Source organism: Oncorhynchus nerka, linkage group LG5 (assembly GCF_034236695.1).
Source record: "Oncorhynchus nerka isolate Pitt River linkage group LG5, Oner_Uvic_2.0, whole genome shotgun sequence".
Classification (NCBI taxonomy): domain Eukaryota; kingdom Metazoa; phylum Chordata; class Actinopteri; order Salmoniformes; family Salmonidae; genus Oncorhynchus; species Oncorhynchus nerka.
In genome coordinates, this window is record NC_088400.1 from 56636405 (window position 1) to 56650106 (window position 13702).

General features: G+C 42.7%; 2 protein-coding genes across 3 annotated transcripts in view; one reads left to right on the forward strand and one right to left on the reverse strand.

The window, feature by feature from the left end:
• Positions 1 to 6604, forward strand: part of LOC115129687 (tyrosine-protein phosphatase non-receptor type 4-like) — a 42254-nt gene extending 35650 nt beyond the window's left edge. For both annotated transcript variants that reach the window (XM_029660310.2, XM_029660311.2), the window contains exons 23-26: positions 11 to 139; positions 318 to 466; positions 810 to 945; positions 3087 to 6604. In XM_029660310.2, coding sequence (XP_029516170.1) covers positions 11 to 139; positions 318 to 466; positions 810 to 945; positions 3087 to 3725 — 1053 coding nt within the window. In that variant the 3' untranslated portion in view covers positions 3726 to 6604. The remainder of the gene's footprint in view (positions 1 to 10; positions 140 to 317; positions 467 to 809; positions 946 to 3086) is intronic.
• Positions 6605 to 7856: 1252 nt separating this feature from the next.
• Positions 7857 to 13683, reverse strand: LOC115129689 (ras-related protein ralB-B-like). The gene is made up of 5 exons (XM_029660313.2): positions 13579 to 13683; positions 12079 to 12253; positions 11678 to 11886; positions 10182 to 10359; positions 7857 to 9948 (listed from the first exon to the last, which is right to left on the reverse strand). Exons 2-5 carry the CDS (start codon positions 12190 to 12192, stop codon positions 9838 to 9840), a joined length of 612 nt encoding a protein of 203 aa, XP_029516173.1. The 5' UTR covers positions 12193 to 12253; positions 13579 to 13683; the 3' UTR covers positions 7857 to 9837.
• Between the last annotated feature and the right edge of the window lie 19 nt (positions 13684 to 13702).

Here is a 13702-nt window from a genome sequence, read left to right on the forward strand (position 1 = left end):
TCATTCCCAGGTGAAGTGTCATCAGTATTGGCCCAACTCTGGTGCCATCGCTACCCATGGGGACTTCCAGGTCTCCTGTGTGACAGAAGAAGGGAAATCAGCATTTCTTGTCAGAGAGATAACTCTCACACACCTGGAGGCAAGGACCATTTCTTGTATCGTCTCTCGTGGACAGACTACGTAAACATCGAGCATCTGACCAAAATGACTTGAGATTTTATTTCTGGGTTAACCGAGATTACTTCTTGCACTTGGTGAAAACTGTATGAAAAAGTATAAAAACATAATCTTACATTTGATTGATTGATTATATTCAGAGTGAAGAGAGCAGGCCGCTGACTCAGATCCAGTACATGGCCTGGCCTGACCACGGTGTTCCAGACGACTACACTGACTTCCTGGACTTTGTCAGTCTCGTCCGCACAAAGAGGGAGGGCAAGGAGGAGCCGGTGATAGTACACTGCAGGTAAGGTCTAGTTCTTACGCAAAACACTGCATATACTAACAAGTATCCCCTCAACTAACATCTGTAAGCCATATCGCTGTTGAAACAGCTTTGAAGTAGGTCTAAGGCATTTTACGCAACATCTTTGAAGAATATAAGCCTTTGTACATCTGCCTCATAACCTGACTTAAAGAAAAACAGGTTCCCTTTTTCTTCGAATCAGACGTTAAGACACTTTGCATGTTGTTGTAGCAACAGTGATTGATGACGGTGTAAGTCGAGGGAATGAGGATTTGAATCCTCTTCTGTCATTGCTGCCATCTTCAGCCTCATCACTCACCTCGCCCTCTGTGTCTCTGTGCAGCGCTGGGATTGGTCGGACTGGGGTGCTCATCACCATGGAAACAGCCATGTGTTTGATTGAGTGCAATCAGCCCGTGTATCCGTTGGATATCGTGAGGACAATGCGAGACCAGAGGGCCATGATGATCCAGACCCCGGTAATCTGATCTGTGATGCATAGAAATGAGACTAAGAGAACAGCGGAGGCTCTTACCGCAATAGATGGGATGGTTGTTTAGCAACAAAGCCGACACATGCGCAACTATGGGGCAAAACAGACGGGGTTGGCTTAGACCAGGAGTCTCCAAACTTTTCTAGCATGAGAGCTACTTTTAAAAGAATTGACATGTCGCGAGCTACACATTTTTTATTTTATAGCTTTCAAATAGGCACATTCTTCTCTACCATGCAACTATTCCCCGGGTCCTTGGTGTACAAGATAAACTCAGCAAAAAAAGAAACGTCCCTTTTTCAGGACCCTGTCTTTCAAAGATAATTCGTAAAAATCCAAATAACTTCACAGATCTTTATTGTAAAGGGTTTTAACACTGTTTACCATGTTTGTTCAATGAACCGTAAACAATTAATGAACATGCACCTGTGGAACGGTCGTTAAGACACTAACAGCTTACAGACGGTAGGCAATTAAGGTCACAGTTATGAAAACTTAGGACACTAAAGAAGCCTTTCTACTGACTCTGAAAAACATCAAAAGAAAGATGCCCAGGGTCCCTGCTCATCTGCGTGAACGTACCTTAGGCATGCTGCAAGGAGGCATGAGGACTGCAGATGTGGCCAGGGCAATAAATTGCAATGCCCGTACTGTGAGACGTCTAAGACAGCGCTACAGGGAGACAAGGCGGACAGCTGATCGTCCTCGCAGTGGCAGACCACGTGTAACAACACCTGCACAGGATCGATACATCCGAACATCACACCTGCGGGACAGGTACAGGATGGCAACAACAACTGCCTGAGTTATACCAGGAATGCACAATCCCTCCATCAGTGCTCAGACTGTCCGCAATAGGCTGAGAGAGGCTGGACTGAGGGCTTGTAGGCCTGTTGAAAGGCAGGTTCTCACCAGACATCACCGGCAACAACGTCGCCTATGGGCACAAACCCGTCGCTGGACCAGACAGGACTGACAAAAACTGCTCTTCACTGACAAGTCGCGGTTTTGTCTCACCAGAGGTGATGGTCGAATTCGCGTTTATCGTCGAAGGAATGAGCGTTACACCAAGGCCTGTACTCTGGAGCGGGATCGATTTGGTGGAGGGTCCGTCATGGTCTGGTGCGGTGTGTCACAGCATCATCGGACTGAGCTTGTTGCCATTGCAAGCAATCTCCACGCTGTACGTTACAGGGAAGACATCCTCCTCCCTCATGTACCCTACCTGCAGGCCCATCCTGACATGACCATCCAGCATGACAATGCCACCAGCCATACTGCTCGTTCTGTGCGTGATTTCCTGCAGGACAGGAAGGTCAGTGTTCTGCCATGGCCAGCGAAGAGCCCAGATCTCAATCCCATTGAGCATGTCTGGGACCTGTTGGATCGGAGGGTGAGGGCTAGGGCCATTCCCCCCAGAAATGTCCGGGAGCTTGCAGGTGCCTTGGTGGAAGAGTGGGGTAACATCTCACAGCAAGAACTGGCAAATCTAGTGCAGTCCATGAGGAGGAGATGCACTGCAGTACTTAATGCAGCTGGTGGCCACACCAGATACTGACTGTTACTTTTGATTTTGACCACCCCCCTTTGTTCAGGGACAAATTATTCAATTTCTGTTAGTCACATGTCTGTGGAACTTGTTCAGTTTATGTCTCAGTTGTTGAATCTTGTTATGTTCATACAAATATTTACTGAAAAAAAGTTTGCTGAAAATAAACGCAGTTGACAGTGAGAGGACGTTTCTTTTTTTGCTGAGTTTATGGATTATCTGTCAATATACCTGATAATATACTGGTACATGAACAATTCTACGGGGTCTGAATTTCGTTTTCTCTGTGAATTTTTTTCTTCAGTTTTTAACTGTCAATATTACAATTATTCATAGACAAACAACAGAAATTCATGTCAATGCCTAAATCACATCCGAAGACAATTTGAGGTCTGGAAAAAAATACTAACAAATTTAGATTTTTGTGTATAATTCTAGCGCATCTATCAAGAGAGGAATGTGTTGGCCTAAGCTATGTTTCTGCTGTTTAGGCTGAATCTAGTTACTCTATGTCGTTGGTGTCATCAGTACTGTTCACTCTTATTTATCCTCGGTCTCTTTGCTCTGTTTGCTTCCAGAGCCAGTACAGGTTTGTCTGTGAGGCGATCCTCAAGGTGTACGAGGAGGAGCTGGTCAAACCCCTGACGCCCACAAAGCTCCTGACACCCGTAGAGTCTCTGATGCCTACAAAGCCCTTGACGACCTTAGAGCCCCTGACACCCACAAAGCCCCTGACACCCGTAGAGTCTCTGACGTCTACAAAGCCCTTGACGACCTTAGAGCCCCTGACACCCACAAAGCCCCTGACACCCGTAGAGTCTCTGACGTCTACAAAGCCCTTGACGACCTTAGAGCCCCTGACACCCACAAAGCCCCTGACACCCGTAGAGCCCCTGACACCCACAAAGCCCTTGACGACCTTAGAGCGCCTGACACCCACAAAGCCCCTGACACCCATAGAGTCTCTGACGCCTACAAAGCTCTTGACAACCTTAGAGCCCCTGACACCCACAAAGCCCCTGACACCCACAAAGCCCTTGATGACCTTAGAGCCCCTGACACCCACAAAGCCCCTGACACCCGTAGAGCCCCTGACACCCACAAAGCCCCTGACACCCGTAGAGCCCCTGACACCCACAAAGCCCCTGACACCCACAAAGCCAGAGGTAGAGACAGAGACAGAGTCGGCTTTAGACCTCCTGGGACTGACTGACTGACATACGGCTGAATGGGCCTAAGCACCACCCTCTTCTTCCACAGCCTGTCTGTCTGTCTCCCATTGTCTCAGTCACATTAGTTTCTTCCCACATCTTGAGTCTGGCAAGAGGAACTAGTCACAACCATGGAGACAACTACCGACAACCACTCAAACTGGCCTGGGAGGGGAAACAAAGCACTGTTGCACTTTATGACGACAAAACGCGATACTTTGGAGAATTAACGAAAGAAGAAAAAAAAGAGCAGAAGTTACGATGATCAACTGGAATTTGGGATGTAAGCAAGTGTGCCGGATCAAGAGAGAAGTGAGAAACAGAACAGTAGCTGGGTTGGATTATATTGCTGTAGTGTCATTACTTTCAGACAAACCTTCATAATGAACAGGACAACTCAATGGAAAGTGGACTGACATTTGTTTTCAGCCCGTCAGTGCGCCATCACCAAGTATCATATCAGTGGTTTCTTCACAGACTAGTCTTTGATTACTCCATAGACTTAAGAGTCCATTTTCTTTTTTAAGTCAAAAACTATTCGTCGTCAACTGAAGATCCGTTCAGAAGTGGGTTGACCCTCTATGTAAGGTCCTGGTAAAGCGCTCTGACTTCTACTCTATGGTACTACTCATCATCTCGTTATTCCCCTCATTTGAGGCTATAGGTTGTCTGATTGTTTCGATCAGATGGGTACCTTTTTGAGCTTTTATATTTATTAGTCTGCAGATTGGAATCATCTCCCGTGCAAGTTATTACAGCTCCAAGTCCTTTGTGAAGGTGTTCCAAACCAAGGTAAAGGCAGGGTAGGTTAGGTTAGGCGCAATGGATGCTGCTGAGGGAGGACGGCTCATAATAATGGCTGGAGTGCAGTCACTGGCATGGTATCCACCACATGGAAAACCACGTGTTTGATACCATTCCGTTGACTCTATTCCAGTCGTTGTTATGAGCCGTCCTCCACTCAGCAGCCTCCACTGGTTAGGAGAGGCATCCCGCCTCCTTTACCATCTCATTAGCTGATTACCTGTCATTGAGCTCGGTACTACGTGGTGGTGTTGTTGCTGTTTTTTTTTTGTTGAGGCAGCTATTCAACATGGCTCATCATGTGATGTTACATCGGTCTCTCCAAGATACTATACGACTAGCCCAAATCTGGGTAGTATTTTTATGCTGGTTTTGTTATTGCTTGTAACAGAATGATCTTGCCATGCTGGATTGGGTTGGTACAGTACCTAGATGGTTTATCAAGTGTCATTGCATCAGATTTTGAAATTGAATATGAGGTATTCAGAGCTCTCTGAATAAGGGATTTGGTACCATGGGACTGTACATCAGGATTTTAGGCTGTTGGTGTACAGTACATACAGACGGTACATACATTACATAAAAAGACTGAGCTTTCAGGACCAATAGGTTTTTAGCCTTGTGAGTAAAAAGAAATGTTTTCAAATTAACCATGTGTTGAAAAGGCTCAAACTATAGATTTGCTTCTGATATTTTTTCAAAGAGACCCTTTTTGCTTCTTGGGAATGGACAGCACTTTTCAACTGAACGTGTAGCATATTTGCTGCTATGCATGATTAGACCCCCCCAAAATTATTTTGGAATTGTATATAATTGTATCAATTTTTGTTGGATATAGACACCACTATAGGACATGTAAGCTATATGGTGTCATCTAGATTTGTGTAATGTAACTAGTGTAAATGTACTATGTTATAAATAAGGCTTAATGAAATTAAAATAATGTGAGACAAAGTTATTTTTATAAGAACAGAAAAGTTCAAAACTTTTCCACTGTAAAGTCCTTCTGGATTTAGAAAGTATTGTTATGGGAAAGCATTGCAATAGATGCAATGCTGTGTAAAAGTCCTCTCCTTAAGTCCAGTGGGAGCGGAAAGAGTTGGGACGGCAACATGAAGCTCTGTACAATGACAAATAGATTAATTAATCACCATTAATACTGTTATTTTTTTTTGACAATTGAAACCCACATAGTGATTTTATTCCCATGATTTCTGGTTGAATGAATGTGTGCTTTTGAAATCAGAAAGCTGGCTTGGTTGGCTTGGTCAAACATGTCACTGATACTTCTGCAGTGGGTTTACGCAGTACCTTGCTGACAATGTTTACAATGGTTTGTGAGTTAGTTTTGTGATTTAAAAAGGATGTGTATCTACTGAAAGTCTGTGTGTTTACAAAAGCTGTTGTGCGGTGGGGAACTTTGGCCCAATCAGATCGCTCACCCCCTGCGTCCCAAATGGCACCCTATTCCCTATGTAGTGCACTACTTTTGACTGGGCTCTGGCTCAAAGTTGTGCACTAGATAGGGAGCCATTTGGGACTTATACGGTGTCTATCACTTCACCATGAAATAGACTGAGGCACTGGAATGTTTATTTTACCAGGTCGTCCCATTCAAGGTCCAACACCTCTTTTTCAAGGGAAACCTGGATCATATGTTTGGTTTTTATTGCGCAATGCTGTTCTACCTGATCATCGTCATCATCACTTAGTAATAGTACAACATTCTGCACAACTGTGATGTAAATATAAGCTTCATCTGTGAACTAGTGAAATATATTTCAAGATCAATCAGGATGATGTACAAATGTAATGTTTGTGGTGAAGCTGTACAGAAATTGAATGTATCCATTTCAGTCTTTTAGTTGCTCGAAAACGTAAGGGATGTACAATTTGACTTTTGAGGGGAAATATTTTTCATACTACTGTGCTTGTAAATGCAGGTAAATATCAGATTCTCAATTGTGTCTCAATGGGCTCTGCCTGGTCTGCGACATGCTCTGTGTTTTTGTTGTAAATAGGAGCCATATCATGTCAGTGAAGTGCCAATGTACTGTAAGTAAAGTCTCATTTCTGCTGTATTTTTTTGTTGACATGGTCCTTTCTTTCTATGCCTTGACTGTGAATATGTACCCAGCACCAACACTGCCTCGTTTGCCTTTCCACATTCACCATTCTAGATTCAACACTGCAGCAACAACCACCATAGAATCAACAACCATTGAATCAGAATTCTGCCCATTCTATTTCTACTGTATAGTCTTTTCTATGTGACAATAGTATGTACACAGTAACACTAATAGCCAGGTCAGATTAGGGCAGTCAGCTGGAAGGAGTGGAGTCAGGCTGTATCAGTCACACGCTCAGCACCCCCCTCTCTACTGTTGAGGCAGGCCTAGTTGTCCATGTTCAGCAGAAGGAAACAAAAATTATTCTTGCCTTTCTATCAAGTCTCTGCCTCCACCTAGTGTTCAGTTTCAGACTGCTATGGCTGATGATCCTGAGGCAACCAACTCAACTAGGCTACAGCAAAGATGTATTGTATTCCTCTCTGACCGCAGGACATTTTATTGGAAAAATCCTGACATCTACAGAGGCTATAGGTCTGATGAAGATGTGACTTGTCTCTTATTCTGTGTTGAGTGACTTGAGTCAGTAGAGGGCTCTCTTGCCAAGCTAGAAGGGTCTTCAGAACTAGTTGAGGTTTCTCAGGCCATAGGTGTTGTAGCGTATCAGTGAGATAGGATGTACTTGGATGTACTTGGGGCGTGGGAAGAGGTTAGCCAGCCGTCAATGGGACATGCCATCCGTGTGCTACTGGATCTAAGGCTGACCTGGATCGTATTCATTAAGCACCAAACGGAAGAAAACAGGGAGGAACTACCTGGACTTGTCCAATAAGAGAGGCTTTAGTTTGGTTTAGTTTTATGCAGCAAAAATGGTTTACAATATGCACTACTGGATATGACCCCGTTCTGCTCCTTTGCAACAGTGTTAACAGACTGAAGGCCACATAAGGCCTCTGTCGTTCATTCATTCAAAGTCAAGTTGAACAGCCCTGGAATGGTGTTTTACGACACTCATAAACATAAAACCTTTTGGTGCTCTGCTGCCCTCAAACACAAAGGCACTAGTCAAAACACACCAGCAACATCTGACAAGGCCACAATTCCTTACCGCACTCTTTTCAAGCACATTTTGAACAGCACCTTTGACCTTGAATGACTGGCAACTGATAAGACAGACCCAGAAGTTGGACAGCAGGGTTGGGGTCAATTCCATTTCCATTTAGGATGTATAGGGGCTACTTTAAAACACTGAGCCCACTGCAAATTCATTACAAAAGAGAACTTTATTTGGCAACACAAAAACAGTTTGAATATAACCCATAATAAGTGTGCATACAAACAGTAATTTAGTTTAATGCTTCAGTTCCAAGTGTAGAATTAGAAAGGCAACACTGAAACATTGACATTTTTGTGGAGAAAAAGTGCAGTCAACGTGTTCACAAAAAAAAAGTACAAGTCAAAAGTTGACACCTACTCATTTCAGGATTTCTTTATTTTTACTATTTACTACATTGTAGAATAATAATGAAGACATCAAAACTAGGAAATAATAGTAACCAAAAAAAGCTGCATGAGGTAGTCACCTGGAATGCATTTCAATTAACAGGTGTGCCTTGTTTAAAAGTTTATTTGTGGAATTTCCTTCCTTCTTAATGCGTCCTTCTCAGAGTTCAAGTAACAGACATCTCAGCATCAACTGTTCAGAGGAGACTGCATGAATCAGGCCTTCATGGTCAAATTGCTGCAAAGAAACCACTAAAGGACACCAATAAGAAGAGATTTGCTTGGGCCAAGAAACACGAGCAATGGACATTAGACCGGTGGAAATCTGTCCTTTGGTCTGATGAGTCCAACTTTGAGATTTTAGGTTCCAACCTCCGCGTCTTTGTGAGACGCAGAGTAGGTGAACGGATGATCTCCACATATGTGGTTCCCACCGTGAAGCATGGAGGTGGTGTGATGTGACACTCTCTGATTTATTTAAAATTCAAGACACACTTAACCAGCATGGCTACCACAACATTCTGCAGCGATACACCATCCCATCTGGTTTGCGCTTAGTGGGACTATCATTTGTTTTTCAACAGGACAATGACCCAACACACCTCCAGGCTGTGTAAGAACTATTACACCAAGAAGGAGAGTGATGAGTGCTGCATCAGATAACCAGGCCTCCATAATCCCCCAACCTCAACTCAATTGAGATGGTTTGGGATAAGTTGGACCGCAGAGTGAAGGAAAAGCAGCCAACAAGGGTTCAGCATGTGGAAACTCCTTCAAGACTGTTGGAAAAGCATTCCAGGTGAAGATGGTTGAGAGAATGCCAAGAGTGTGCAAAGCTGTCAATCAAGGCAAAGGGTGGCTACTTTGAAGAATCTAAAATATATTTGGGTTTGTTTAACACTTTTTGGGTTACTACATGATTGAATGTGTCATTTCATAGTTTTGATGTCTTCACTATTATTCTACAATGTAGAAAATATTAAAAATAAAGAAAAACCCTTGAATGAGTAGGTGCGTCCAAACTTTTGACTGGTTCTATATATCATGTGGATATAGTACGTTGGATTGTACATGTGGATAATATGTTGGATTATGAATAAAGTGACTTAATAATGACGTATTTTCATGCGGTGGACCATAAATAAAATAGTGTAGTAGTGGAAGTAGGAACATAAAATTGATTGCAATGCAAACAGTAAGACATCAAACAGCATAGCCCATTTATCTTGGTGATGAGGCTACTTATTCCTACAAGTGAGTATCAAACCAAGGCCATATTTAAGTAGTGTGCACGTGAGTGATTGTCTGCGATCATAACCTATATATTCACGATCAATGTTGAGGCACTTCATCTAAACAGTCCCCTCTGGACCCGTCCCCAACAGTGGCACAAAGGATGGTTTGCATAACTAACATAGGTTAGTGATAAGGCCACCCCTCTGACTGCCACAATGTGAGAGGTATTGTACATGGATTTGATATGCGTGTGTTAAAGGCAGAAGGCTCAGTTCAGTGGGAAGGATCTGTAGATCTGGGTTGTGTTCAGTAGACAAGAAACTGAAGAAAATGCTCCAAAGGGAGACATAAAATATTGTCCAATAAGAAACGCACTCTCCCCCCATTGCAAAATGTTTCAAAACATTTTGCTACAGTATGTCCTAATGAACATGTCCCGGACTAATGCCACTGTGCTGCGGAGGCTCTGGTCTGGTTCTGTGTGTCTGACAAAGGTTTGGTCTAGATCAAAGCAGACAACATTTGAAAGCCTTCTTGATCTTGCCTTCTTTTCCACCCTTGTCTTTACTCTCTGACATTTTCTTTTTTCGCACCTCCCTCATAAGATCAAAAAACACCTGAAAAGAGTGGACAGTTATTATTTCAGCCATATAGTTACATTGAAAATTGATTTACTGTAAAGGTTGTTTTTAAATCATGCTTGCTTGTCGTTTCTGGTATCCCATGTCTTGAAACATTTCTATAACCTAAACCCCCCCCATCTAAAAATCCTAAGTAAGAAATTACATGGTGTATTGTTTCTAGTCCTACTGTAGCGAAGTGCACCATATGTTTAAGTTTGGTTACATACCTTGTCAACGTTGGCTCGTGTCTTGGCTGAGGTCTCCACGTACTGCACCCCCCACTCCTCTGCCTTGGCCCGGACCTCGTCCAACGACACCTGCCTGCGGTCCTCCAGATCAGACTTGTTCCCCACCACCAACAGAGGGATGGTATCGTTCTCTGCTTTCACCCGCATAATCTGCTCCCTAGGAAGACCCGTACAATACATTAGTCCTGATGAAGAACCAGTTGGATCTAAACACTGTTGGGGTGTAACTAGCAGTGTGGAGCTGTATTTTTAGTTCTGGGCATTTACATCTAAAAAAGACCCACGAGCACCAACATGAAGTACATAGGAGCATATCAAATGAGGTGTCAAATGAAATATATACTTTTTTATTTTATGGCATAAGTAAAGGCTTTGATTTCTGGATAAACAGATGGGGGAAAGTATCAGAAATACATCAAAACACAATGTTGACGTAAAGACGCCTGCCAACTAATATTAACACATTTATTGCCTTGTGATTACGTTACCAAAAACACATCTTTAAGGTATTCACACCACTTGACTTACAGCCTGAATTGAACATTTATTTAATTGAGATTTAATGTCACTGACCTACACACAATACTCCCTAAATGTCAAAGTGGAATTGTTTTTAGAAATTAACTAATTAATTAAAAATGAAAAGCTGAAAAGTGTGGAATACTTATAGACTCAATCCCTTTGTTATGGCAAGTCTAAATAAGTTCAGGAGTAAACATGTGCTTAACAAGTCCCAAAATAATTTGCATGGACTCACTCTGTGTGCAATAGTATTTAACGGGATTTCTGAATGACTACCTCATCTCTATACCCCACACATACAATTATCTGTAAGATCACTAAGTCAAGCAGTGAATTTCAAACACTGAATCAACCAACGGCCAGGGTGAATAGAAGGAAGCCTGTACAAAATACAAATATTCCAAAACATGCATTCTGTTTGCAACAAGGCACTAAAGTAATACTGCAAAGAATGTGGCAAAGCAATTCACTTTTTGTCCTGAATACAAAGTGTCATATTTGGGGCAAATCCAATACAACACATTACGGAGTACCATTTTCAAGCATAGTGGTGGCTGCATCATTTTAATGGGTATGCTTGTAACATTAAGGGGTTGTTCAGGATTAAAGAAATACATGGAATGGAGCTAAGCACAGACAAAAGCCTAGAGGAAGTCTGCTTTCCACCAAACACTGGGAGATGAATTCACCTTTTAGCAGGACAATAACTTAAAACACAAGGCCAAATCTACACTGGAGTTGCTTATCAAGAAGACAGTGAATGTTTCTGAATGGCTTAAAGTTTATATAAAGCACTAAATGTTCTAACTATATACAAGTATATAGCCAGAATATGTCCTGGTCAGGTCATGTGGTCCTGGCCCTATATTGTACATGGGTAAGGCATAGCCTGTCATTTGTCAGTTGATCATGCGTTTGATGTACTATAAATCAGCCTATCAGAGTGGACGTACCGGAACTCTGAGGTCGCAGTGAACGACTCATGTTCGGTGATGGAGAAGACTAGCAGGAAGCCCTCTCCGCTCCGGAAGTAGTTGTCTCTGATGGCAGCATAGTCCTCCTGTCCAGCTGTGTCCAGGATGTCGATCTGGACCTCCTCTCCATCCAGCACCACCTTCTTCCTGTAGCTGTCTGCCTTGGTGGGCTCATAATCCTCCACAAACTAGGAGAAGGGAAGGAGTGAGTAAGGGAATTATTTTATTTACAGAATCGTAAACTCTTTTCAATGGAAAAGCAGTATTGGAGGTTTGAGTGGTGGCTTGCCCAAGTCTCTCTTTAGCCTGGGCGTCCAGACCACATTCTACAAAGGGAGCAATGTACAGAGTTTGGTAAGGACCAGACTTATCGCGCTTACCTCATCATACATGAATTGCAGAGTGAGGGCTGACTTGCCGACACCGCCACTTCCCACCATGATCACCTTGTGCAGCACTAGAGAGCTCTGGTTCTTACTCTTTCCGGTAGACATCTTGGACACTGTCTGCAGCTACTATACTAACGGAAACCGCCTCCACCGACACCAGAACTTCCTACAGTTGGACACAAACATGTAAATTAGCCAATAAAACTAAAACATCTTTTAAAAGTTGCAAAAAAGTGTCCAGGAAAAGGAGGCAGGGTTTTGTATATGCATGTACATCTAATGTCAAAACATATCCACATGGACCTAAAAGGTTGACAAAACAGCCCATCTCAAAATGGCAGCTGACTGAAACATAGGCTGACCCCTATAATTTCATTAATGAGTTCAGCAGTGGTGTGGCAGCCTTCTAGGGCAAAATGATGTAGGCCTAGCCTACTGCACTTTCAGTACACACCTTCACAGCCAATAGGTTGGGAAATGAAGCAAACATGTGCTTAGCCATGTACCTCCTCCACAGAGTTGAGTGCTGACAGCAGTTTTTCAATGAACCTCCGACTCACTATGCAGTCGCTACGTTAAAAAAAGTGTATGTTTGTCCTCTGTTGAAGCGTGTCTTTGTTTGCTGAACACCCCCCAACATTTAACATTTTTATGGAGTAGAGACATCCCAAGGACCCCAGATAGCAAGGACCATAGTTAAAATAATCTGAAGGAATGATATCAGTAGATCATGAAATGGATGTATAAATCAAACATACAACAGTGGAAAGCAGAAGAAAGTGTGTGACAACCTCATGTCATCAAATGAATAAAGGCATCATGTCTAGTGTAGCTGCTGCAAAATGTATTGAGGATCCAAATATGAATTATAAAAAAATATATAGAAAACAATGTATTGCTACAAGACTAGAGAAAACGTTCCCACAATGTAATAGGCCTTATTGTCAGTTCCAAAACAGAAACTAAAAGCATAATAAAACACTGTTCTCGGGAACTATAAAGACCAGAACTTCCCCATAGTCAAAAGTTATTTTAAATACAATACAGCTAAATGCATGCCCCTTTTAAGTGCCCTAACTACTGCCCCAAAATCCAACTTTGGCACAACTTATGTTTGGGGGGGGGGGGACATTATACCGTTGCCGTGTTTTATATCACATTCCAAAGATAAAACTGTCATGTCTCCCCTCTCCCCAGTGAAAATTGCACCCCTGCCAAAATCAAAATTTGATTTTAGACTTCTAATACTTTCTTCCTGCTACTTTTCTAGACCCGCCACTTTCTCTCAAGGAGCAGCTCTCGATTGGATATATACAAATTAGAACGCTGTGGTCAACCGAATATTGGATGAGAATCTGTCAATCAAAAGACGTTAGCGCAAACTTCGGTATGTTTGACCAAGATAAAATATAAATCAAAACTCGCTTTCTGATATCGATTTCCACTTGAACATACTTCTACAAAAGTGCATAGAGATAGCAAACGTCTCACCTCGTAATGCGTTTGTTGTATTTCTTGGCTGTTATCCGGTATACACCATGGGAACGCTGAAGTAGAGGACAAATTTCACTTACCAGCCGCAAATGCGGATATTTTGACCACTCCCGGACGTCGT